Raw genomic sequence first — 25,135 nt, 5'->3', positions numbered from 1 at the left:
GAACTGAACTGAGCACATATGCTTGGCTTCCCTTAATAGACGTGGAGAACCAGCTACGGTCCTCCCTAGAATTGTCATGAAGGTGACTTTTTGGTTTTTCTTCATCAGGTTTTATAACAATATACAATTCTTACTGACCCATCTGGTTTTGTTTGTTTGATTAGGTTTTTGGGCATTTTAGTTAGATCAGTGAAGACCAATGTAATGGGAAGATTTTTGTTAATTTGTTCCTGCTTGACTTTTGTTTGGTGATTGTCCATTGGAGGCTCTGCCAATAGTGTAATTCATTAAGAATAAACTGGATATGTCACCATACTGTGCTGAGTTTAAAATGTCAGGGTTTGGGGCACCTGGGTGGCTCAGTTGGCTAAGCATCTGCCTTTACCTCAGGTCATGGTCTCAGGGTCCTGGGATCGAGCCCTGTGTCTGGCTTCACGCTCAGCAGGGAGTCTGCTTGTCCTCCTCCCTCTGCCCCTTACCCTGCTCATGGTCTCTCTGTCTCTCTCCCAAATAAATAACTAAAATCTTTTAAAAGAAAAATAAATAAATAAAATGTCAGGGTTTGATTTGAGCTTTTGCAGTATATCTTGATATTATTAAAATAGCAGATTTCTCCTTCCCCATTTTTTAAATATATCTTTATAAAGTACCAACAGCTCCATCTTCAGAACAAGCAACTGATTTTGATACTTTATTTTCTTTCCAGATACAGTTTTGTTCTTTATCAGAAGTAGACCATTTTTTGTTCTGTAAAGGGCCAGACAGTAAATATTTGCAGCTTTGTGTGCCATAAGGATCTCTGTCACCACTACTCAACTCTGCCATTGTAGCACAAAGGCATCTATACACAATATGTAAACAAATGATTATGGCTAGGTTGCAACAAAACTTTATGAACATTGAAATTTTAATTTTCATGTAAATTGCTTTTTAAAAAAAAAACTTTTTAAAATCAAAAATGTAAAAACCATTCTTAACTTGCAGACTGTAGTTTGCTGATCCCTGTTTTCTATGCTCAGTTCTGAGTTATTGACACTACAGTAGAAACATATATCCAGGAACCTCTGCTCGCAGAGCTCATGCCACCAGTTGAAGGTTAGGATTTTTTTTTTTTTTTTAAGATTTTATTTATTTGAGAGAGAGCAAGAGTGAGAGAGCACAAGCAGGGGGATAGCAGAGGGAGAGGGAGAAGCAGGCTCCCTGCTGAGTAGGAAGCCATCTGCGGGGCTTGATCCCAGAACCCTGGGATCACAACCTGAGCCGAAGACAGACACTTAACTGACTGAGCCACCCAGGCTCCCCAAAGGTTAGGATTCTTGAAGGGAAACAATGTACAGGCCCCTGGGTGAAATCATCCCTGTGTATTCCGGTATTTCCCTGCCATTCTCCATTACTGATCTGTGAGTTTTGTTTAAATGCTCAGTGCTACCTTGTAATCCTCCTCCTCTCATCTTTCTCTTCTCTTCTCCAAGAGACCATGATAGTTTCTCTCCTCAATACTGCAGCCCATTCACCTCCCAAGCATATGTCCTGGCTTCTTAGCTTACCCGAAAAACGGAAGCCATCAAGCAGAATCTCTCATTTCCTGCCTCCAAACCAGCCATCTTTACATAGAAAACCCATTCTTTCTACCTTCCCTTCTGTTGAAATGGAGGGAGGTCTCACCTTGAAGCTGTTATTAACCTCAATATTCTCTTGGGCCTAATTTTTTGCTAATGTGATCTCATCTGCTTGGCTTCTGTGAATTTCTCATAAATTCCATTTTGCTGGTTGACATTTCTTTTTGTTTTCAGCTTTATTTTTGGTTATTCAGTGTGTCTTTTCTGTCTCTTTAAGGAATGTGATCTCTCCGTTGAAGTGCCTGTTGTGTCTCATCCAGTCTCCGTCACACCCTTTGTCTTGTAACACCTGTCTCTCTTGTGTGTTTTACTAAGTGTTGGCTCTGCATGGATTCTTGCCCTGGGCTCTCTTTTTTCATTCTGTACCTTATCTGAAGCTTCAGTTACTGCTTGCTGTAACCTAATGACTCCCAAAAGTGTACTTCCAGCCCATATTTTTCTCTTGTGCTTACTTAGTCACATGCCTTATTGGTCATCTTCAACCTCAGAACCACTCTTCCTCCTGTGTTGCTTTATCTCATTAGATGAAATCTCCATTCCCTCATTGCTCAAGTGAACATTTTGGGCATCATTCTGGAAACCCACTTAATCCTAATTGATTCAGCCTTCTGAATATCTCTCCATTCTCACTGCTAGTTCAGGGCACAGTGGTCTTTTGCCTGTTGCACCTCCTCCACACTGCCTCCTTTAGTAATCTTTCTATAAAAGATAAATCTTCTCTACCAGCTTAAAACCCTGCAGTGACTACTCATTGCCCTCAAGAAAATGTCGAAACAAAGCCTATCATTTTGCTTGTCATTCCTTCCTCACTCTCACCCCAGCCTGGACTATGTCCATGTCCCCAAAGGAGTCATGCACTTTTTTCTCATAGCCTTGAAAAATGGTATCAGGGACACTTCTTTGTCTTCCTCAAGCCTGGGTTAGCTCTCCACTACTAGTGAATTGTAGTCACTTAATCTATAACCTCAACTGTTCTGAAACCTCACAGGGCAGAAACTTTCTGAAGCCTTGCCCCCTGAATGGGCCATAGGGTTTAGGAGGAGACATCTCATACCACTAGCTTAGTTAGGTAGATTTTCCCTTGTCTTTTTAGGTTAAAATCAACATTTTAGTCTCTATGTTAACACCTTCTGGATAATAGCCTGCTTCCATGATAACTGAAAGTTGTTCTCACTTAATGCCCAACATGATTGAGACTATCTACTGTCCTCAGCAGAAACAAGATACTTAGAGAAACAGGTTGTGGGCAGCCCTATCTACTTTCTACCATCTATGCTTTCATATAGGATCTCCTTCTCAAGCCCCGATATATTTTAGAATATCAGGAGAGCTCTAGTATACAGTGCAGACACCCCAGAAAGGAAGGGCCAGGAGAGAGCTCTTTCTGAATACCATTGAAATAGATGATGGATTTTTTTCCTGGTACAGGATTGGCAAAGTTTGCAAGCTGAAATTATTTGATGCCTGTAACTTGATAAACTTTTTTTAACCTCAAATACCGCATGGAAATAAGTGGTGATGGATGATGATGTATGTATACATAGACAGTAATTTAGAACATAAGCTGCAAATGTTTGATTTAAAACCTGTTAATATTTTGCTAGAGAGATGATACAACACAGTGATATCAAGTATGGATAGTAGATCTAGATTACTTGGGTTCAAATTCTGCCTCCAACATTTATTAGCAATGTGTGCCTTAGTTCCCTTATCTGTAAAATAGAATTAATTGTAATACCTACCTCATAAGATTGTGAGGATGATTAAGTGAGTTAATATATGTAAAGCCCTAAGTATACACCAAACACTGTATAAGTTTTTTAAAACTAAGTAAGTTTGAAGAATGAAGGAGTTCAGGGAAGATTTTTATTTTGACTGTTCTAGAATCATTTTTTTCCCTCAAATGTAAGAAGTGTCAGATGCCAAAAGTTACCTTATGTGTTCTGACATTTGCCTCTGAAGGAACTGTTTGAAAAGAGCCACCTTCACTGAGATTCATGCTTTGAATTGGCATTTCATGGTCTATGTAGTCCTACCTCTTGAAGTCATACCATTTAGCCTTGAACAGCTAGGGTAGGAATTTAATCTGCGGCTACTAAAATGGAACACAGTTGGGTGCCCAGTCACATCTGGTCTCCTAAACAGTGTTCTAGACAGCAGAGCTGTCTGCAGTCCTAGGATCAGGAGACCATAATGCACATCTTACCTGGGGAAAACTTAAAGTTGTGGTATAGACAGTTATTTTTTTTTCCAAACAACTGTAGTCGTTCTAAACCTTCACAGATACCACTTAACTTGTAAATGTATTGCTTCTGAAGAGAAAAAAAAAAAAATTAGGTACTGTACTTTGGAAGTAAATGTTGGCACTGTTTAGAAATGGGGGTAGGTGTCTTAGTCTTAGATTCTTTCTAGAAGTTGAGCCTCAAGGATATTAGGGTCTGGAAAAGAAGTTGGTTTTCTGGGTTTTGTTTGGCAAGGAGGTGAGGGAAAAACACAGGAAACTCACATGCTCTTCTCTCATACTGTTCATTTAACTCTTGTTTTAAAAACTATTTTGAGTTTATCATGAAACTTTGAAAAACATTTGTCACTTTTATTTTCTAAGTGTTTTTCTTCCATACAGGAACTTTGCATTGATGGCGACTAATTTGTGTGTTTTTCTTTTTTTTCTTTTTTTCTTTTTGCATGCTGTCCCCTGTGTTGGAACTCTCAATAGAGAGTAAGTTGGTTCAATATTTGTTGGAAACCTAACTTTACTGCATGACTGTGAAATTAACCCTTTTTCTCTATTTTCTCTCCCGAAGAGTTCATGCAGTGTTGGACCCTTTGCAATCCACGAAATGCTATTTGCAGTTATGCAAACTGTCATTCTGTTTGGAAATGTGCTTTTTAATCTACTAATTAATCTAATTTGATTATGTTCTTCTGTATTTGATGACTGGCACACCTAAGATGTAAGTGAGATTGAGAAAAGACTGCCTCAACTGTAATAGCTCAAATGTTATCATTGTTTTCCAATAAAGTACACTTGTGAGATATGTGGAATTATAAACTGATTCCATTGAAGGTTGGTTCCATTGAATTATTAAAAATAATTCCCAGGTTTCACAATTATTAAAACATCTTTAGCCCCAACCCCCACGTAAGTACTTTCTAATATTCTATAAACATCATTCTGTGAAAGCAAACAGAACATTTGTTTATGGAGCAGTGGTTCTCAAATTTCTTTTCTGAAATCAAATTTTTAGCCCTGATATAAGCATATCTACTTTCTACTTTCTTCATTAATTATAGATAAGGAAATGGGAGGATATCAACATCTAACAGTGAACTCTGTGTGATAGGGCAGTCAAGTAAGAAATTTTATGTGAAATTCCCAATATATGTTTTGAATAGATATATATAGGCATATATCTTATCACTTAGTAAATACTATTGATATGATTTAAGTATTTTGAAAAATAATAGAATTCTGTATGTGGAGTACTATAAATAACATGTCTGCATTTTTGTTCATCTGTACTCTCATTATATATAATCAAAAGAAATTTCTACTTAGGAGAATCAGAGAAGTCTTCTTAAAGAAAATAGCAGTTCAGATCTTGGCAGGAACATAAACTTTAGATATGTCAGCATGAGAAGAAAGGGCCTCCTGGAAATGACTGGCATGAGTCCACAGAAATGGGAGATGTCAGAAAGTTTATAGGAGAGAGAAAGAAGTTAGTCTTGGCTGGGATGAAGGGAAGATCTTACACATCTTCCCTTGCCATTGAGAAAAAAGGGCTGGCTACCAATTACAGGGTAAGTTTCCACGTAAGAGAAAATCCTTCCTCTTTAAGGAACTTTTTCTGCATATTAATTGAACAACTTTTTGTTCAGTCTTCAGCCTCTGATAAACTTTGAGCTTGGTTCTAATTGGTAATGCAAGACTATATAAAAATAGAGGCTTTATTCTCAAATGTTATATGTTCCAGATGGGAAGATGATATAAATACAGAAAAAGTTAAATAGCACCATCAAGCTCGTCCCACAACAGGTTCCAAGTGGCTATATTCTAACATGGTCTAAGAAGCTTTTTGGCTGAGACTTGAGTGGTAAACTTTATAGCACGTCACATGCTGTGTGTAAATAGAGGAAGTACGGTAGGAAATCAGGAGTGTGGTGAGATGTGTTCAGGGACAAAGAGTATGTTGCCAGATAGTCCAAGATCAGTTTGGAGAGTTAGAACATTGTCTAAGCATTTGAGACATTATTTTGTAGACTATTCTATAGGCAGTGGAGGATTTTGTGTCTCTCAGAAGAATGATATCACAGTCTGATGATGAGAAAGAAGCATGAGTTGGCCTGCTGCCTGTTCTGTAAATAAAGTCATGTTGGGACACAGCTATATTCGCTTGTTTGCATACTGTCTATGGCTGTGCTACAATGGCAGAGTAGTTGTGATAGACACTGGATGGCCTGCAAAGCCTAGAGTGTGTACTTACCTGGCCTCTTCCAGAAATGCAGACTTGAGGTCAGAAAGACCTGGTGCCTACAGTGATGGTATGATGGACAGATTTGGGAAAGGCCAAAAGAGAGCTATTTGAGAGGTCTTGGGGCCTACTACGCTAGAGCACAGTGGGCCTGTGAAGGAGCAGAGCAGGCCTGTGAAGGTCACACTTTTGATGAAAAGCAAATCAGGAAGAAGTCTGGCTCTTTATCACTGCACATTTAGAATGCAGAAGGAAAATGCCTGGCAACAGAAGAAAGACAGATGGGAAATAATAAGAGGAAAGCAGTGGCAAGCTACAGAATGGCCAAGCATACTAAGCTAATGAAAAAGCTACTACTTTTCATGATTAGGAGTTAATTGGTGGGAAGGAAACTGAAGGAGAAATTCTTGGGACATTGTCTTCTGTAGCTGTAAGCAAAGGATTTAGATTGAGAATAAAAGAGTAAAGATAGAGGGGACCATACTGTAGAGAGCAAGAATCCAGAACAGAAAGCTTAGTCTTAGAGGAATAAAATTGGCTCTCCCTTATAGAAATGATTATTAGAAGGATGGCTATAAAGGAAATGAAAGTGGGGGGAAAGTCAGTGGAGTTTTATGTTGAATGACAGTAAAGTGGATGAGGTAAGTTATCCGTAATAGAGTGGATGTAACACAGCTGAAAGCCAGCATTAAGTTGTGACCCAACCTTCACTATGGAAACCTTGGACAAGTCACGGAATTTTCTGGTTCTCAGTTTCCTGAGAACCAGATAAAATGGGAGAGTCGACTTAGGAATTCTAATGTTGATTTTACTATAGTGAAAGCTTATAGTTGGAATCTTCAGGAAAAGAGGCAGGAGTTGAGACAAGATTAAAAGTAAATCAAAGAATTAGAGTGTTGTGCCTGGCAAACTAGGTTTGGAGGATGGGCAGAAAGCCCTGATGTGTCGTGTTTGCTATAATTCCTGAAGTGTAAATACCCCCACCATGGCTAATTTCAGGCTATCAACTACCTTACAAAATTCCTGAATATTTAAAACAGTCGGCTTTCTAGGCAGGTACTGAGTCCAATCCACCACTGGACAGATTTGCCAGGTACCAATCAGTAAGAATGAGTACTAAATTAGATAACACGCATTTGTGCTAGAGTAGGTTTAGTGGAGTTCCTCAACAGTGTTCTAGGCCCTGAAGAGACAGCCAAAGGCCATTTAATATTGAGACAGTGGGCCAAGTTTTAAATCTAAGAGAAGCCAGGTTTTTAGGTGTGGTCAGGGAGGTGGGATGGAAGTTAATGATTCTGCATTGTGAATAAGATCAGTGTTGAAGAGATACTGCCTGGGGATCAGAGAGTATTAGAAAATCTAAAGTAGTCATAGTTCCTGCTTTTACACTTATAGTGCATCTTGAGCAAATAGCTAAAGTGTATTTTTTTCTAACTCGGACTCAAATATTAAACCTTAGTTATAATTCTAATCAGGAAAATCCTTCATTTCTAACATAAGAGAAAAAATGGGAGCTCATGTATAAATGCATAAAGGAAATTCAAGAATAAGATACATATTGAGAACAAACTCTTTAATTCTCAAATAAGCAAAGTTTTGAGATTATTAACTTTTTTATTTTTTTAGTTTTTTATTTTTTTAAAGATTTTATTTATTTATTTGAGACAGAGAGAATGAGAGAGAGAGAGCACATGAGAGGGGGGAGGGTCAGAGGGAGAAGCAGGCTCCTTGCTGAGCAGGGAGCCCGATGCGGGACTCGATCCAGGGACTCCAGGATCATGACCTGAGCCGAAGGCAGTTGCTTAACCAACTGAGCCACCCAGGCGCCCAGATTATTAACTTTTTTAAACCATAGTTTTTATAGTCTGTTGTGATTATACATTGTCTCATAATATAATGGCTGACATTGGTCCTAAGAGTTTTTTCTTCTTTACCTAGAAATAAATTCTCCAGTATGGTATTGAATTTCTTATAGAGATAGAACCTTAATGTTGGTCATTTTTAATAAGTATTTTAATGAGATGCATTACTTAAGAATATTAGCTTTCCTTTCCTTAAAATTTTTTACCTTATAAAACTTCTTTAACTAGTAGATGAATATTGGAACCAAGTATAAAACCCATCAAAAGAAATGGAGACTAATAGCCATCAATGATTTTTTTTTTAGAAATCACTAAAATTAAGATGTAGATTTGTATCCTGAATTTATTTTAGGTACAGTCACCGTTATCCCAGATCATTTAAAATTACATTTGGGGCAGTTTTAATAAATACTATATCTCATACCAAAAGAATTTTTGACAGCTGACATATTGAGAAATATAGGAGTCTTTAATTAGCCCAACATGTCAGAATGTTCTTATACTTTAAGATAGCTGTCAGCAAAGTCATCTTCTGATTAACTCAGTGCCAGTCTTCCAAAGAGCTGAGGGCTGGTGAGGCTATCAGTAGGTAATGCCTTGCCCTAAATTTCAGATAAAATGGATTTCAGTTTAACCACATTAAGCTATGGCATCATTGACAACATTAGGTGTGCCAGCCATTATGGCCAAAGTTTCTTTACCAAGTGATGCTGCATGGGATAGCTAATTGTTGAACTTCGGCAGAAGTTGGATAACAGTTCAAACGTACTCTTGTATCACAGAGTCCAATGAAAAGCAAGAGAGATTGTTTTTCCGCTTGGCTGCCAATCGCTGTGCCTCTGATTCCTGTATTCCCTTCCTATTTCGGTTTTGAATTGATCATAAAGGTCAATATTTCCTCCTTTTTCTCTCCCCTTCCCCATTTATCCACTGTAGGTATTCAGCATGTTTTTGGAGACTCTAGTGGATTTCATACAAGTCCACAAAGATGACCTTCAAGACTGGTTGTTTGTACTGCTGACGCAACTATTAAAAAAAATGGGTGCTGATTTGCTTGGATCTGTTCAGGCAAAAGTTCAGAAAGCCCTTGATGTTACCAGGTAATATTTTCTTCAGATACTTCAAGTTTATCCAGTAGTAATCAGGAATGTTTAGTTTCTTTGTTTAGATTTCGGAGTCCTTCCGATTCATTTAGGCTGCATGGGCTTCATTTGAAAATTGTTAATGATGCCCATTCACATGGGTATATCTAATGCAACACTGGTCCTTAAATCAAACACTGCCTTTCTTTTCTAAAACCATCATGAACACTGGTTGAGTAATTCAAAGGCAGTATTTTATCTTAACTAGGATATTCAAAGTAGAGTTGAAGATCTTATTCAGTCTAATGTTAACATAAAAAATATTTCCTAAATTTAAAAAGAATGTTTTATTATAGCACTTAAATATTCAGAATCTTTTTTCAGAAGATTTTGAACCAATGATATATTTCTGCTTTCTTGTGTAGATTGTTGAGGTGAATTATTTCAAATACCCACTTACTAGGTTGAAGTGAGTCTAGAATTCAGATATTAGGTCTGGGGAAATATCTCTGATAATGTTCAACTTTTTTTTTCTTTTACTTTTTTATTTTAAAGATTTTTTTATTCATTTAATTTAGAGAGAGTGCAAGTGGGGGGAGGGGCAGAGGATGAGGGAGAGAGAATCTCAAGCAGATTCCCCTCTAAGCAGGGGAGCCCCATGTGGGCCTCGATCTCACGATCCTGAGATCATGACCTGAGCTGAAATCAAGAGTTGGACCCTTAACCGACTAAGGCACCGAGGCGCCCCAGAACTTTTTTTCTGATTAAATCCATACTTGAGGGAAGATAGACCATTATTTGCTGTAGTGTTGTTTTTTAACGCCCATTAGGATATAGATTCAGATGTTCACATTGTTCTGGGAATAACTTGTATGCGGTACTATATAGACTATACTACTTACAGATACGACTTCATGCATGCTCTTTGAATGACATACTGTGTTTTGATATTCAGCATAATCTTCTGTTTAGTTTGCTAAATGTTTAACTTGATAAATTTTTGTTTTGCTTTGTTCTTTCCTTATTTCAGAGAATCTTTTCCAAATGATCTTCAATTTAATATTCTAATGAGATTTACTGTTGATCAGACCCAAACACCAAGCTTGAAGGTAAAAAATTGAAGTTTTTTGAAGACATTGTAAGGAATTGAAGTATTTTATTAATAAAGTTATGTTGATATTTGTATTTCTGTCCAATGAGAAGCTGTTCCATCAGTGGATTTTGTTTTTATAAACTTTCAGACAGTCAAGCCAGCACTTCGGGACCAGCTTCACTCTTTTTGGAGCTCCAAGGTTTTTTTGTTTTTGTTTTAATCTTCATTATTTCTTTTCTTAACTCTTTAAAAACTCTGCCGTGTTTCAGAGAATGTTTGTATGCATCTGATTTCAACTACTAACCTCTGTAAGCCCTTTAAGCATGCACAGATTTTATTTCAAATGTTACTCAATTGCCAGTCTATCTCTTGGAGAAGCTTCCTGGGGATTTCCATTTAGAAAGCAGCACAAGTATGGCCATCTAACTCTAAGCTGGTAATGCAGACTTGCTCTATAAAGTCTTATCTCATTTTATGTTTGTGATTTCCCAACACTTATTTTTTTAGTTTAGAAGTTTGAATAGGTATTTTGGGCAAAATGTTAGTTTTGCCTATGTCTTTATTTTAGTAAACAAAAATTTTTAAGTTTAATCTCCCTACTATTCTCCAGTTCTCCTTAACTGAAATAGTCACTTTTCTTTTTGCAATGTGATATTTCTAATGTGTGCATAAAATTTAGAATCAGGATTAACTTTCTCAATTATTAGCACACATTTTTTAATTTATGTGAAAACGAGATGGATTCCAATTTGTGACTTAAAATGATTACTAGGTTTAACATAAAAGAAAATATAATTTAATGGAAAAGCCCCTGAATTCTTTACTAGAGATGTTTTCTTAGTGAGTTTTATTAAATGAGATTAAAGTCAGGGAAATAACAAGCATATGTGCATTTACAAGCCTTACATTTTTCTGCTCTCTTCTGCACGAAATATATTTCTACAAGCATTATTGCCCATGATTGATTTTCCTTTAAGATTCTGAATATGATTTTGCCTTAAAAATCACAATTATGTTTCATACCAGGGTTGATTTACACTCAACATAATGTTAATTTCTCAGAGCTGCTTTGTGAAAGGGATTCCATCTATTTTGATTTTAAAATGTGACCTACAGAAGGAGAATCATATACTTGATTTTATTGATAAATGTTTTGAACTCATTCTTTGTCCTAGCCATTGTGTGAGGCAGTCCAAGGAATATAAAATTTACAATTTTTTATCATTATAATGCACAATAAATTGTAAATAAGGGTTATGATTTAGGTACCAGGGGTAGGTAGGTATTCAAGTGCTGTTGAAAATGTACGTAGAGCTATTTCATGGGCTAGTGGAAAAGGAGGTCTAAACCATTAGCTTACGAAATAAGGGTGAGGGCGCCTGGGTGGCTCAGATGGTTAAGCGTCTGCCTTCGGTTCAGGTCATGATCCCAGGGTCCTGGGATCAAGTCCCGCATCGGGCTCCCTGCTCCTTGGGAGCCTGCTTCTCTCTCTACCTCTCTCTCTCTCTCTGTCTCTCATGAATAAATAAAATCTTTAAAAAAAAAAAAGTAAGGGTGATAGGGGAGTTCAGGGAGAGAATAAAGTTGTTGAATGCCTAGAGAAAAAGACAGTGGGAAACAGACAAATTAAAATTAGCTTTCCTATTGGAAAATGGGACTGGAATTACAGACTGTTTCTCTAAAAGCTATATATTTAAATGGCTTTTATATTTTATATATACATGCAGTACATATTATATAAACATACACACAGGTAAAGCTATAGAGGAAAATCACTCTTCAACTCCTAAATTGATATTTTAGGATAACAAGGAAAAGTTAAATTGGAGCCATACCTATGCCAAAAATGAATAATTTTCAGATGGGTGACAGATTAAGATTAAAAAACTGTTCTGAACAGGTTATAGAAAAAAACAACTTGAATGTGAGATCTATAAAGTTCTTTATTGAAAAAAATGCGTCTTTCAGATAAAGGAGAAAATTTTATATAAAATTTTATCTCTCACAGTCATGGTTAAATGTCAGAAAAGAAACAATAGAATGGGGGAGATGGCAATACAGAGTGATTTTGAGTAAGTAATATTTAAAAAAAACAATTTTGGTGACCTCTTTTCCTGGGTTTCACAGATCTGTTGTAAAGTTATGCACATTTAAGTAGCAAGATAATTTTTCCTTCTCTGAAGAATATGTTTGTGTTATTAAAATTACAGACTATGTATATAAACTTGTGAAATACTCTACTTAAATCTAAACTTTCAAATGATTATTATGTGTGTATTGTGATTATTTTGCCGAGTGGCATAGTAAACACACCTGCTCTGTGAAACCCTTTAAAATTTTATGTGCCTCTGTAAAATTGCCAAGACACTGCACTAGTTGAATCTCACATAGCACAAATAAGTACATTCAAATATTGATGGCGGCAAATTGAAAACAAACTACATTGATGTTCATCCTTTGATTTACTATTGCCACCTTTCAATTATTCACACTGATAAAAGGTGACACGGCTTTAAGAATCCAGAATGTTAGGTGCTGCCTTACTTTGTTGGGCCTGCTACTGCAAAATTAACCATAAGTCTCTTTTCCTCTCCATGGCACATTTTACCTGAGATGGCTGAGGTTAACTCAGTTTTTTTCAATACATCTCTTAAAGTTATAGTTCTTAAAATTTATTCATTTTGGAATGAATGTAATCTGATCACTTTTTCCTTTTTAAAAATTTTTTTTTAAGATTTATTTATTTTAGAGAGAAAGAGCATGCCCAAGAGAGGGGGGAGAGGGAAAGAGAGAGAGGGAGAGAAGCAGACTCCCTGCTGAGTGCAGAGCTTGATCCCACGGGCCCCGAGACCACGACCTGAGCCAAAATCAAGAGTCGGACGCTTAACTGACTGAGCCCCCAAGCACCCCCTTTTTCTTTTATAAACTGGAGTCAGAAGGAGGAAAATGTACAAGAGTCAGAACCTTATTTTAACCCTTCACTTCCTATATATTGACTTGGCACAGTACTTCCAAAGGACCTTATTTGGGTTGAGTGAGACAAGTGGCATCTTAAGATCAATAACAAGGGAAGAAAGATCATTCTTATCTTAATCTTTGGCAATATTTTTTCAAAGTTGCTGTTTTAATTATACATGTAAACCTTCCAAGTCAGCAAATCTGTATTTAATACATGTTCAGCATCTGTTGTATCCAAGGACTGTACACTATGCCAGGTGCCATTTCTAAACTGCACTAGCAGAGTCGTTTAGAACCATTATTTACAAATCCTAGAATGTTAGAAGATGTGACAGTTGTTCTCAACCTGTTTTTCTGCTCCAACACACCTGGGAGAAAGGAGATAATTTAACAGTGGATAACAAAGGAGATAATTTAACTCTAAGGATAACAAAGACTGAGCATAAGGAAGAAGCATGTGTGCTTTGCCCCACCTCCTGCTGATTTTGAAGCCTGCATTCGACCACACACCTACCTAGCATGCACCCAAGCATCAGGAATTATAAATAAGTGTTGTATTTTCTCCAGTGGTACTTCTGTAAAAATTTTTTGTGACGCTTCTTTTGAAAGGTAGTAGTTCTAGCAATTGATGGACCTATTAAGGAACATGATCTCGTTGGGTGAATGTTACTGTATGTTTGGGAGAAAACCTGTATTGCCCACCTCAGTTACTTACTTGGTTTATGATACCTTATTTCCAGAATACTTTTGGTTCATTTCCACAAAAGCCAAACTACACTTAATTTATAAAGATGGGCTCCTAGGGAAATCTAGACAAGTCAGCTGTAAGCTCTGAAGGCAGGCTCAAGGAAAAGGGTCTAATCTTGTCAAGAGAGTCTTCAGCAGTTGTTCAGACACAGGGAATGAAACACCTGGGACTTAAAAGTTCTGCATATGTGAAAACAAAAATCCACATTACCATGTATTTGTACCTCAGGTATGTAGATGGTTATATAATTTCTTTGTTGTTGTTGATGGTGTTTCATTTTGTATTGGTCGAAAAAATAATCACCTAATTGTTTCTGAAGTATTGTCCGTATCCCTCAGTGATCATCTGATTGTCCTCTCTCATTGTGCTTACCTCTGTAGGTGAAGGTTGCTATCCTTAAATACATAGAAACTCTGGCCAAACAGATGGATCCAGGAGATTTTATAAATTCCAGTGAAACTCGTCTGGCAGTGTCTCGGGTTATCACTTGGACAACAGAACCCAAAAGTTCTGATGTTCGGAAGGTATGTTTTAATTTAAGGTTTAGAAGGTAAATTAGATAAGCAAGTCAGTCGTTTTGGATTGCCAATGAAGGGAACTAATATTTCAGGACATTACCAGTTAGCATTGAGTTATTTACCTGGTGACATGAAGACTTTTTTTTTTTTAATCTTCTCTTTTATATTTTAAATTTTATCCATTTAATATGAGTATAATATAAAAAATAATTGTCCTGGGGCACCTGGGTGGCTCAGTTGGTTAAGAGTCTGACTCTTGGTTTCAGCTTAGGTCATGATCTCATGGGTCATGAGATTAAGCCCCAAGTCGGGCTCTGCGCTCAACGGGGACTCCGCTTGAAGATTCTGTGCCTCTGTTCTTCCCCCTACCCGCGTGCATGCTCGCTCTCTCTTTCTCTCTCAAATAACTCTTTTTGGGGCGCCTGGGTGGCTCAGTCATTAAGCGTCTGCCTTCGGCTCAGGTCATGATCCCAGGGTCCTGGGATCGAGCCCCGCATCGGGCTCTCTGCTCGGCCGGGAGCCTGCTTCACCCTCTCCCACTCCCCCTGCTTGTGTTCCCTCTCTAGCTGTCTCTCTCTCTCTGTCAAATAAATAAAATAAAATCTTAAAAAAAAAAAAAAAAGAAATAACTCTTTTTTTTTTTTTTTTTTTAATAAACCTAAAAATAACTGTCCTGGTGCACCTGGGTGGTTCAATTGGTTAAGCATCCAATTCTTGATTTCAGCTCAGGTCGTGATCTCAGGGTTATGAGACTGAGCCCTGCGTTTTGCTCTGTGCTGGGTGTGGAACCTGCTTAAGATTCTCTCTCTTCCTCTCCCTCTGCCCCTCCCCCCCAAAATAAATAAATAAATAAATAATAACTGTCCTTGCCACAATCCTCCCAACCTCTAATCTTGTAACCATTCAAAATATAGTCAACCCTTGTTAGTATCCAAAATATGTAAAGAATTTATACATCTCAACATCCAAAAAAACAAATAATCCAACTGAAAAATGGGTAGAAGACATGAACAGACATTTCTCCAAAGAAGACATACAGATGGCCAACAGACACATGAAAAGATGCTCCACATCACTCATCATCAGGGAAATGCAAAGTAAAACCACAATGAATTATCACCTCACATCTACCAGAATGTCTAAAGTCAAAAACACAGAAAACAAGTGCTGGCAAGGATGTGGAGAAAAGGGAACCCTCTTGAATGGTTGGTGGGGAATGCAAATTGGTGCAGCCACTGTGGAAAACAGTGTGGAGGTTTCTCAAAAAATTAAAAACAGAATTACCCTATGATCCAGGAATTGCAATTTTGGGTATTTACCCAAAAAATACAAGAACACTAATTCAAAGGGATACATGCACCCCTATGTTTATAGCAGCATTATTTGTAATAGTCAAGCCATGGAAGCAGACCAAGTGTCCACTAATAGATGAATGGATAAAAAAGAGGTGCTATATATATACACATATATATAAATATATAATGGAATGTTATTCAGCCATAACAAAGAATGAAGTCTTGCCATTTGAACAACATGGATAGAGCTAGACAGTATAATACTAAGCAAAGTAAGTCAGGAAATGACAAATACCATATGATCTCACTCATGTGGAATTTAAGAAACAAATTGGGGGAAAAGAGACAAACCAAGAAACAGACTTTTAATTATAGAAAACAAACTGATGGTTACCAGATGGGAGGTGGGTGAGGGGATGGGGGAAATAGGGGATGGCGATTAAAGAGTACACTTAACATGATCAACAAAAAAAATGGAAAAAAAGAAAACAAAACCAAAAAACAAAATATAGTTGACCATTGAACAACACAGATTTGAACTGTGTTGGTCCACTTACATGCAGATTTTTTTTATAGTATAGTAATATAAATGTATTTTCCTTATGATTTTCTTAACATCTTTTCTCTAGTTTATTTTAAGAATACAGTATATAATACATATAGCATAAAAAAGGTATGTTAATCAGCTGTTTATATTACCACTAAGGCTTCTGGTCAAGAGCAGAGATTTGACTGTGCGGGAGGTTGGTGCCCCTAACCTCTGTGTTGTTCAAGGGTCAACTGTAGTCTAAATCTTTCCCCTTGCAGGTACCAATGTATTTCAAGTAGGAATTTACAGTTATTTCTTGATTTACTCATTTTAGGCATTATCTATTGATCTATTGATAAATTTAGCCAGTATGTAGCTTTCTATCTACCTTTGTACATAAGAACTTAGCTTTAGGGACGCCTGGGTAGCTCAGTCAGTTGAGCATCTGCCTTTGGCTCGGGTTGTAATCCCAGGGTCCTGGGATCGAGCCCCACATCAGGCTCCTTGCTTGGCTTTTCCCTCTGCCTGCCGCTCCCCCTGCTTGTTGCTCGTGCTCTCTCTCTCGGACAAAAAAAAAAACTTAGCTTTACCCATCCTATTCCCACATCCTTTCCTATATCTTTCCCCATAATCTTCAGAATACTTAGGAATCAACCATTGGTAATCAATACAAAAGATTTACTTCTGACTGTGGAAGTGTTCACTCCTACACCAAGTGGTTTATTGCTACCTCCTTTCTTAAAGAAACTTTGTTGTGGTGTAAATAATTTGCCTTGTTTTTCATTTGCCTGGGTTTTTTTTTTAATGTTATTTAACTGTCTGTTCATATTTTCAACATCTCTGTAACATGCTTATGGGTAACATTTTCCATATGCTCAAAAACATAAGTAAGTTAGTTATATCATGGGGAGCTCCTTTCTAGGCCTTCTGTTCTCTTCATCATCTTCCTGAGACCTCTCTTCACCCCTAACCTTTCATTTCTCACATTCTATATGTAGCTCTGTTTACTCTCTTCCTTTGTGAATCATTTTCTTCAATATTTGCTGCAAAGAAGCACGTAGAATATACATTTTATGACCTTTATTTCTAATGGTGAACACTTTACCCAACAGAAGCAGAATATACATTCTTCTCAAGTGTACATGGAACAGTCTCCAGGATAAGACCATATGCTAGGCGATGAAACAAACCTCTCAGTAGTTTTCTTAAGAGGACAAAAATAATACAAAGTATGTTCTCTGACCACAGTGGAATGAAATTAGAAATTAATAACAGGGAAATTTGGGGGGCTCACAAATACATGGAAATTAAACAACTTATTCCTAAATCACCAGTGGATCGAAGAAGAAATCAAAAGTGAAATCAGAAAATACCGTGAGGTAAATGAAAATGAAGACGTGACATACCAGAACTTAAAGGATGCAGCTAGAGCAGTGCTTAGAGTGAAATTCATAGCAGTTAATGCTATAATAATAAAGAAGAAAGATCTCAAATTAGTAACCTTAACCACTACCTTATGACACTGGAAAAAGAACAAACTAACCCTAAAGTAAGCAGAAAGATGTAATCAAGATTAAAGCACAAATTGGGGTGCCTGGCTCGGCTGGTAGAGCATGTGACCCTTGATCTTAGGGTCATGAGTCCATGTTGGGCATGGAGCCCGCTTAAAAAAAAAAAGATTAAAACACAATAAAGCAGAAAAACAATAATCAGTGAAACTAAAAGCTGGTTTTTTGAAAGATCAACAAAATTGGCAAACTTTTAACTAGATTGACCAAGAAAAGAGACTAAAATTACTAGAATTAGAAATGGAAGAGGGAATATGACCAACCTTACAGAAATAAAAATTGTAAAGGAATACTATGAATAATTATGTCAGTAATTTAGATGAAACGAACAAATCCCTAGAAAGATGTAGACTACCAAAACTGACTCAAGAAGAAATAGACGTTAATAGAACAAGTAAAGAGATTGACTTAGTAATCAAAAAACTACCCATGAAGAGAAGCCAGGCTCAGATGGCTTCACTGGCAAATTCCACCAAACAAATTACTACCAATTCTTTAGAAACTCTTCCAAAAAACAGAAGAAGGAACACTTTCTAACTCATTGTGTGAGGGCAGTAGTACCTTGATACCAAAACCAGATAAAGACCACACACACACACACACACAAAACCTACAGCCCGATAACTTCTACGAATATGGATGCAATTTAATCCTCGACAAAATATTAGCAAACTAAATCCTGCAACATATAAAAGAGAATTATACACCATGACCAAGTAAATGGGATTTATCCCAGGAAAGCAGGGTTAAATTAACATCTGAAAGTCTAGTAATATAATACACCGTATCAATCAAAAGACAAAAAACACATGATTGTATCAATAGAAAAGGCACCTGATGGTGCTCCTGGCTGGCTCAGTCAGTGGAGCATATGACTCTCCATATAAGGGTTGTAAGTTCGAGCCCCTATTGGGTGTGGAGATTACTTAAAAATAATACCTTGAGAAAAAAAGAAAAAGAAAAGGCATCTGGCAAAATCTTAATGTCCTCTCGGGATTTAACAAAAAATAAATAAATACATAAAAACTAACAATGGAAGGAATTTTCTCAACCCAGTAGAGGGCACCTGCAAATATTCACAGCTAAACTCATACTTAATGGTGAAAGACTGGGTGCTTCCTCCTTAAAATTAGCAAGACAAGTATGTCTGCTGTCACTATTTCTATTCAACATACACTATACAATTCAGTATATACTATGCATTACACTATACTCTGGTCTAAGTGTGTAATATGGTAATGGTATGTCTAAAAATGTACAATTCAACAGTTTCTATATCTGTTCAACTGGGGGTTCTAGCCAGGACAGTTAGGAAAAAATAAATAAAAGGCATCTAGACTGTAAAGAAGAAGTAAAACTATTTCCATTTGCAAGTGATATGATCTTGTATAGAGAAAATCCTAAGGAATCACTAAATAACTATTAGAACTAGTAAATTCATCAAGTTTGCATGATATAAAACAGTATACAGAAATCAGTTATATTCTAAACCGTTGCAGTGAGCAATCCAAAAATGAAATTAGGAAAAGAATTTCATTTACAATAGCATCAAAAAGATTAAAATCTATAGGAATACATTTGAAAAAAGAAGTGCAATTTATATAGAAACTACAAAATAGTTTTGAAAGAAATTGATGATTTAAATAAACTGAAGAACATTCATGTTCATGGATGGGAAGATTTAATATTGTTAAGTTGGCAATACTGCCCAAAGTGATCCACAGGTGAGATGTAATGCCTATCAAAATCCCAGAAATTTGTAGAAATTTACAAGCTGATTCCAAATTCATATGGAATTGCAAGGGTTCCATTATAGCCAAAACAATCTTGAAAAAGAACAAAGTAGGAGGACTTCACACTTCCTGATTTCAAAACCTAGTTTAGGTTTTGAAACCTCAGAAATACTGCAGATTCAGTTCCAGACTACTGCAGTAAAGCCTAGTCACATGAATATTTTCATTTCCCATTGTATATGAAAGTTATCTTTGCACTATGCTGTGCTCTGTAAGTGTGCAATAGCATTATGTCTAAAAAAATGTACATACCTTAATTTAAAAATACTGCCAAAAAATGCTAACCATCACCTAAGAATTCAGAATCCTAATCTTTTGGCAGGTGGAGGGTCTTGTCTCAATGTTTACTGATCAGGGTGGTGGTTGCCAAAGGTTGGGGTGGCTGTGGCAGTTTCTTGAAAGAAAGCAGCAGTGGTGGAAAAACAGTATGGAGATTTCTCAAACAGAAATAGAAATACCGTAGACACTACTGGATATTACCCAAGGAAAATGAAAATGGTAATTTGAAAAGATATTTGCACCCCTGTGTTTAAAATTGCAGCATTATTTGCAGCATTATTGACAATAGCCAAGATATGGAAGCAATTCAAGTGTCTCTTGATAGATGAATGGATAAAGATTAGGTATTCATATACGGTGACTGTTAGCAGCCATAAAAAAGGAGGAGATGTTGCCATTTGCAACAGCATGGATGGGCCTGAAGGATATTATGCTGAGTGAGATAAGTCAGATTGAAAAAGACAAATACCATGTGATTTCACTTACATGGAATCTAAAAAACAAAACAAATGAATAAACAAAAAGCAGAATCAGACCATAAATACAGAAAACAAACTGATGGTTGCCAGAGAGAAAGGGATGGGGGATAGGGAAAATGGGTGAAGGAGAATGGAAAATACAGGCTCCCAGTTATGGAATGAATAGGTCACGGTTATAAGAGGCACAGCAAAGGAAATATAATCAGTGATATTGTAATGGTGTATGTTGACAGATGGTAGCTACACTTGTGGTGAGCATAGCATAACAAGTTAAATCATCATGTTGTACACGTGAAATCAATGTGACATTGTGTGTCAACTCTACTCAAGTTTTAAAAATTGTTTTTAAATAATTCAAAATAAAAATCATTTCGAATTCATTTAAAGAAATAAGACAAAAATGGGGCACCTGGGTGGCTTAGTCATTAAGTGTCTGCCTTCGGCTCGGGTCATGATCCCAGGGTCTTTGGGATTGAGCCCTGCATCAGGCTCCCTGTTCTGTTGGAATCCTGCTTCTCCCTCTTCCACTCCCCCTGCTTGTGTTCCCTCTCTCGCTGTCTCTCTCTCTGTCAAATAAATAAATAAAATATTTAAAAAGAAAAGAAAGAAAGAAGACAAAAATGAAGTTTGCTGCATCAACTCTTCCTTTTACAATTTCTCTGTACTTTGAGATGCTGTTTAATAGCATTTTACCCATAGAGTTTCTTTCAAAATTGGAGTCAGTCCTCTCAAACTCTGCTGCTGCTTTACCAACTAGTTTATGTAATATTCTAAATCTTTTGTTGTTATTTCAACAGTCTTCACAACATATTCACCAGGAATAGATTGCATCTCAAACAACACTTTCTTTGCTCATCCGTAAGAAACAACTTCTCATCTCTTCCAGTTTTGTCATGAGATAGCAGCAATTCAGTCACATCTTCAGGCTTCACTTCTAATTCTCTTGCTAATTCCACTACATCTGCAGGTATGCCCTCCACTGAAGTCTTGAACCACTCAAAGTCATCCATGAGGGTTGGAATCAACTTTTTCCAAATATCTGTTAATGTTGATATTTTGATCTCTTCCCAGGAATCACAAATGTTCTTAATGGCATCTAGAATGGCAAATCCTTTTTCAGAAGGTTTTCAATTTACTTTGCCCAGATCCATCATAGGAATCACTATCTATGGCAGCTATAGCCTTACAAAATGTATTTAAGTAATAAGTCTTCAAAGTCAGAATTACTCCATGATCCATGGGCTGCAGAATAGATATTGTGTTAGCAGGCATGAAGACAACAGTAATTCTCATTGTACATCTCCATTGCAGCTCTTGGGTGACCAGGCGCATTGTCAACAAGCAGTAATACTTTGAAAGGAATCTTTTTTTCCTCAGCAGTAGGTCTCAGCAGTGGCTTAAAATATTCAGGAAACCATGTTGTAAATAGATGTGCTCTCCCCCAGGCTTTGTTCCATTTATAGAGCACAGGAGAGTGGATTTAGCATAATTCCAAAGAGCCTTAGGATTTTCACAATGGTAAGTGAAGCAGTGGCTTCAACTTAAAGTCACAGGCTGCATTAGCCCATAACAAGAGAGTCACCCTGGACTTTAGAGCCAGGCATTGACTTCTCTCTAGCTGTGAAAGTCCTAGATGGCATCTTATTCTAACATAAGGCTGTTCTGTCTACATTGAAAATCTGTTGTTTAGTGTAGCTACCTTCATGAATCATCCTAGCTAGATCTTCTGAATAACTTGTTGGAACTTCTGTATCAGCACTTTGCTGCTCCACCGTGCAATTTTATGTTATGATGGAGATGGCTTCTTTCCTTAAACCTCATGAACCAACTTCTGGCTTCAAACTTCCATGGCTTCCTCACCAATCTCAGGAGAACTGAAGATAGTTAGGGTCTTGCTCTGGACGACACTCTGGCTTAAGGGAGTATTGTGGCCGCTTTGATCTTCTATCCAGACCACTAAAACTTTGTCTCTCTATCAGCAATAAAGCTGTGTTGCTTTCTTATCATTTGTGTGTTCACTGGAGTCAAGAACCTTTCCTTTGCAGTCACAAGTTGGCTGTTTGTCACAAGAGGCCTAGCTTTTGGCCTATCTCTGCCTTCCTCACTAAGCTTAATCATTTCTAGCTTTTGATTTACAGTGAGACACACGCAACTCTTTCTTTCACTTGAACATTTAAAGGCCATCATAGAACCATTAATTGGCCTCATTTCAATCAATATGGTTGTGTCTCAGGGAACAGGGAGGCCCAAGGAAAGGGAGAGAGATGGGAATGGCTGGTCAATGGAGAAGTCAGAACACACACAACATTTAGTGATTATATTCACCATCTCATATGAACATGATTCGTGGTACCCCAAAACAATTACAATAGTAACATCAGAGATCACTGATCACAGATCACCATACAAATATAAGGATGAAAAAGTTTGAAATGTTGCGAGGATTACCAAAATGTGACAGAGACATGAAGTGAGTAAATGCTATTTGAAAAAGTGCGCCAATAGACTTGCTCAGCAGAGTTGCCACAAACCTCCAAAATATATAAAGAACTTAATACAACTCAGTACCCAAAAAACAATCTGATTTAAAAATGGGCAGAAGACATGAACAGACATTTCTCTAAAGAAGACATATAGATGGCCAACAGACACATGAAAAGATGCTCCACATCACTCATCATCAGGGAAATGCAAATCAAAACTACAACGAGATATCATCTCACACCTGTCAAAATGGCTAAAATCAACCACACAGGAAACAAGTGTTGGTGAGGATGTGGAGAGTAACCCTCTTGCACTGTTGGTGGGAATGCAAATTGGTGCAGCCACTGTATGGAGGTTCCTCAAGAAAATTAAAAACAGAACTACCCTATGATCCGGGAATTGCAATATTGGTATTTACCAAAAAAATACAAGAACACTAATTCAAAGGGATACATGCACCCCTATGTTTATAGCAGCATTATTTACAATGGCCAAATTATGGAAGCAGCTCGTGTCCATCAGTGGATAAAGATGTTGTGTGTATATATATACAATGGAATATTATCCAGCCATAAAAAAAATGGAATCTTGCCATTTACAACGACATGGATGGAATTAGAAAGTATAATGCTAAGCAAAATAAGTCAGAGAAAGAGAAATACTGTATGATTTCACTCATATGTGGAATTTAAGGAACAAAACAAGCAAAGGGGAAAAAAAAGAAACCAAGAAACAAACTCTTAACTATAAAGAACAAACTGAAGGGGCATCGGGCTGGTTCAGTTGGTGGAGCATGTGACTCTTGATCCCAGAGTTATAAGTTCAAGCCCCACGTTGGGTGTAGAGATTACTTAAAAAAATCTTTAAAAAGAAAAAACAAACTGAAGGTTACCAGAGGGGAGATTGGTCGGGGGATGGGTTAAATAGGTGATGGGGATTAAGGAATGCACTTTTGATGAACACCGGGTGATGTATGGAATTGTTGAATTACTGTATTGTATATCTGAAAGTAATAACACTGACACTGTATGTTAACTAGAATTAAAAGCTTAAGAAAAAAGAAACGGAATACAGTATTCTAATGAAGACCTGATTTATGTTGTGAAATAAGTAAATAAATGAATAAATAAAAATGCATCTAGTAAAGCAAATATGACACTAAAATATAAACTAACAAAAATGAAGGACTATCAGAATATACTAAAAATACTGCATTTTAAATCATACAACTTAAACCCATATTAATGCAGAAATAGACAAATAGATCGATAGAACACAAAGGATCAGAGGATCAGAAACAGTTTGATTTATATAGGAAGTTAATTCATGATAAGGGTGTCACTTCATGAGGGAAGGATATATGCATTAGAAAATGGTTTTAGAACAGTTGGCCTCTCTACCTCTGCAGGGAAAGAAAGCTGAGTCTCCTACACCAAAATAAAGCCTAGATGGAATAAAGTATACCTTAACAATCATTAATTCATTTGCTTAGAGTAACTTGAGGCAGTTTCAGTGTTGTTCCAAAAACACAGGATCATAAAGTTTTGTTTCAAAATACAAATAGTTTTCTGTTGTTTTTTTTTTAAGATTTTATTTCAGAGAGAATGCTTGTGCGAGGGGTAGGAGGGGCAGAGGGAGAAAGAGAAGGCAGAGAATCTCAAGCAAACTCCCTGCTGAGCGTGGAGCCTGACACAAGGCTCTGTCTCACGGTACTTGAGGTCATGACCTGAACCAAAATGAAGAATCAGGCACTTAACTGACTCAGCCACCCAGGCGCCCCCCAAATAGAAGTAGTTTTATTTAAGTACTATTAACATGTTCGAGGACATACCCACACAATGTATATTGGGCTTATAGCTGTTGTTTTATTATATTTTTCTTATTTTTTTTACTGTTTATTATATTTTTCCTTCAGCGGTATATGATCGCCCTCTCCCAATTTCTTCATGTATAGAGTTCCATCATCTTTCAAGGCTGTGTTGTATAGTGTGCCATTGCTCCAATGTAACATAATTTAACCATTCCCCTAGTATTTTATATTCAGGTATCATAAACATAGAACACTTAGGTTTTCATAGAATGGGGTCTGAAAAGGTCCAGGACAAGATATGCATATTTTCATCTGAGTCATGATTGTGAACTATTTGGATTTCTTCCTCCTCTCAGTTAAGTTTCTATGGTAATCTGAATTTCAAAGTTTGGCTTTCAGTAGTTCTGTTGATTACATTAAAAGAAGAAAGTAAATTTATAAGTTTTCTTAACTGATCTGAGTAAGCTTTGTTTTGTTCCCATTTCCACCAAAATTATTTTCCATTTATATAAAATGAATAGTAAAGTATTAAGTTGCTCTGAATGG

At 36.9% G+C, this 25,135-nt stretch overlaps 1 protein-coding gene across 34 annotated transcripts in view; it reads left to right on the top strand.

Annotated features, from left to right (window-relative positions):
• The window catches only part of CLASP2 (cytoplasmic linker associated protein 2), a 182,374-nt gene that overhangs the window by 132,059 nt on the left and 25,180 nt on the right, over positions 1-25,135 (top strand). For 13 of the 34 annotated variants that reach the window (XM_032409114.1, XM_032409090.1, XM_032409087.1 and 10 more), the window contains 3 exons: positions 8,890-9,053; positions 10,066-10,144; positions 14,215-14,358. In XM_032409114.1, the coding sequence (XP_032265005.1) occupies positions 8,890-9,053; positions 10,066-10,144; positions 14,215-14,358 (387 nt within the window). Of the gene's footprint in view, positions 1-4,335; positions 4,339-8,889; positions 9,054-10,065; positions 10,145-10,276; positions 10,328-14,214; positions 14,359-25,135 lie in introns of all 34 variants that reach the window. The other 21 variants (XM_032409083.1, XM_032409082.1, XM_032409081.1 and 18 more) reach the window with 3 other exon arrangements.

The sequence above is a fragment of the Phoca vitulina genome, unplaced genomic scaffold (genome assembly GCF_004348235.1).
Source record: "Phoca vitulina isolate PV1807 unplaced genomic scaffold, GSC_HSeal_1.0 scaffold10, whole genome shotgun sequence".
Lineage (NCBI taxonomy): Eukaryota > Metazoa > Chordata > Mammalia > Carnivora > Phocidae > Phoca > Phoca vitulina.
This window is presented reverse-complemented; position numbering and strand designations above follow the sequence as displayed.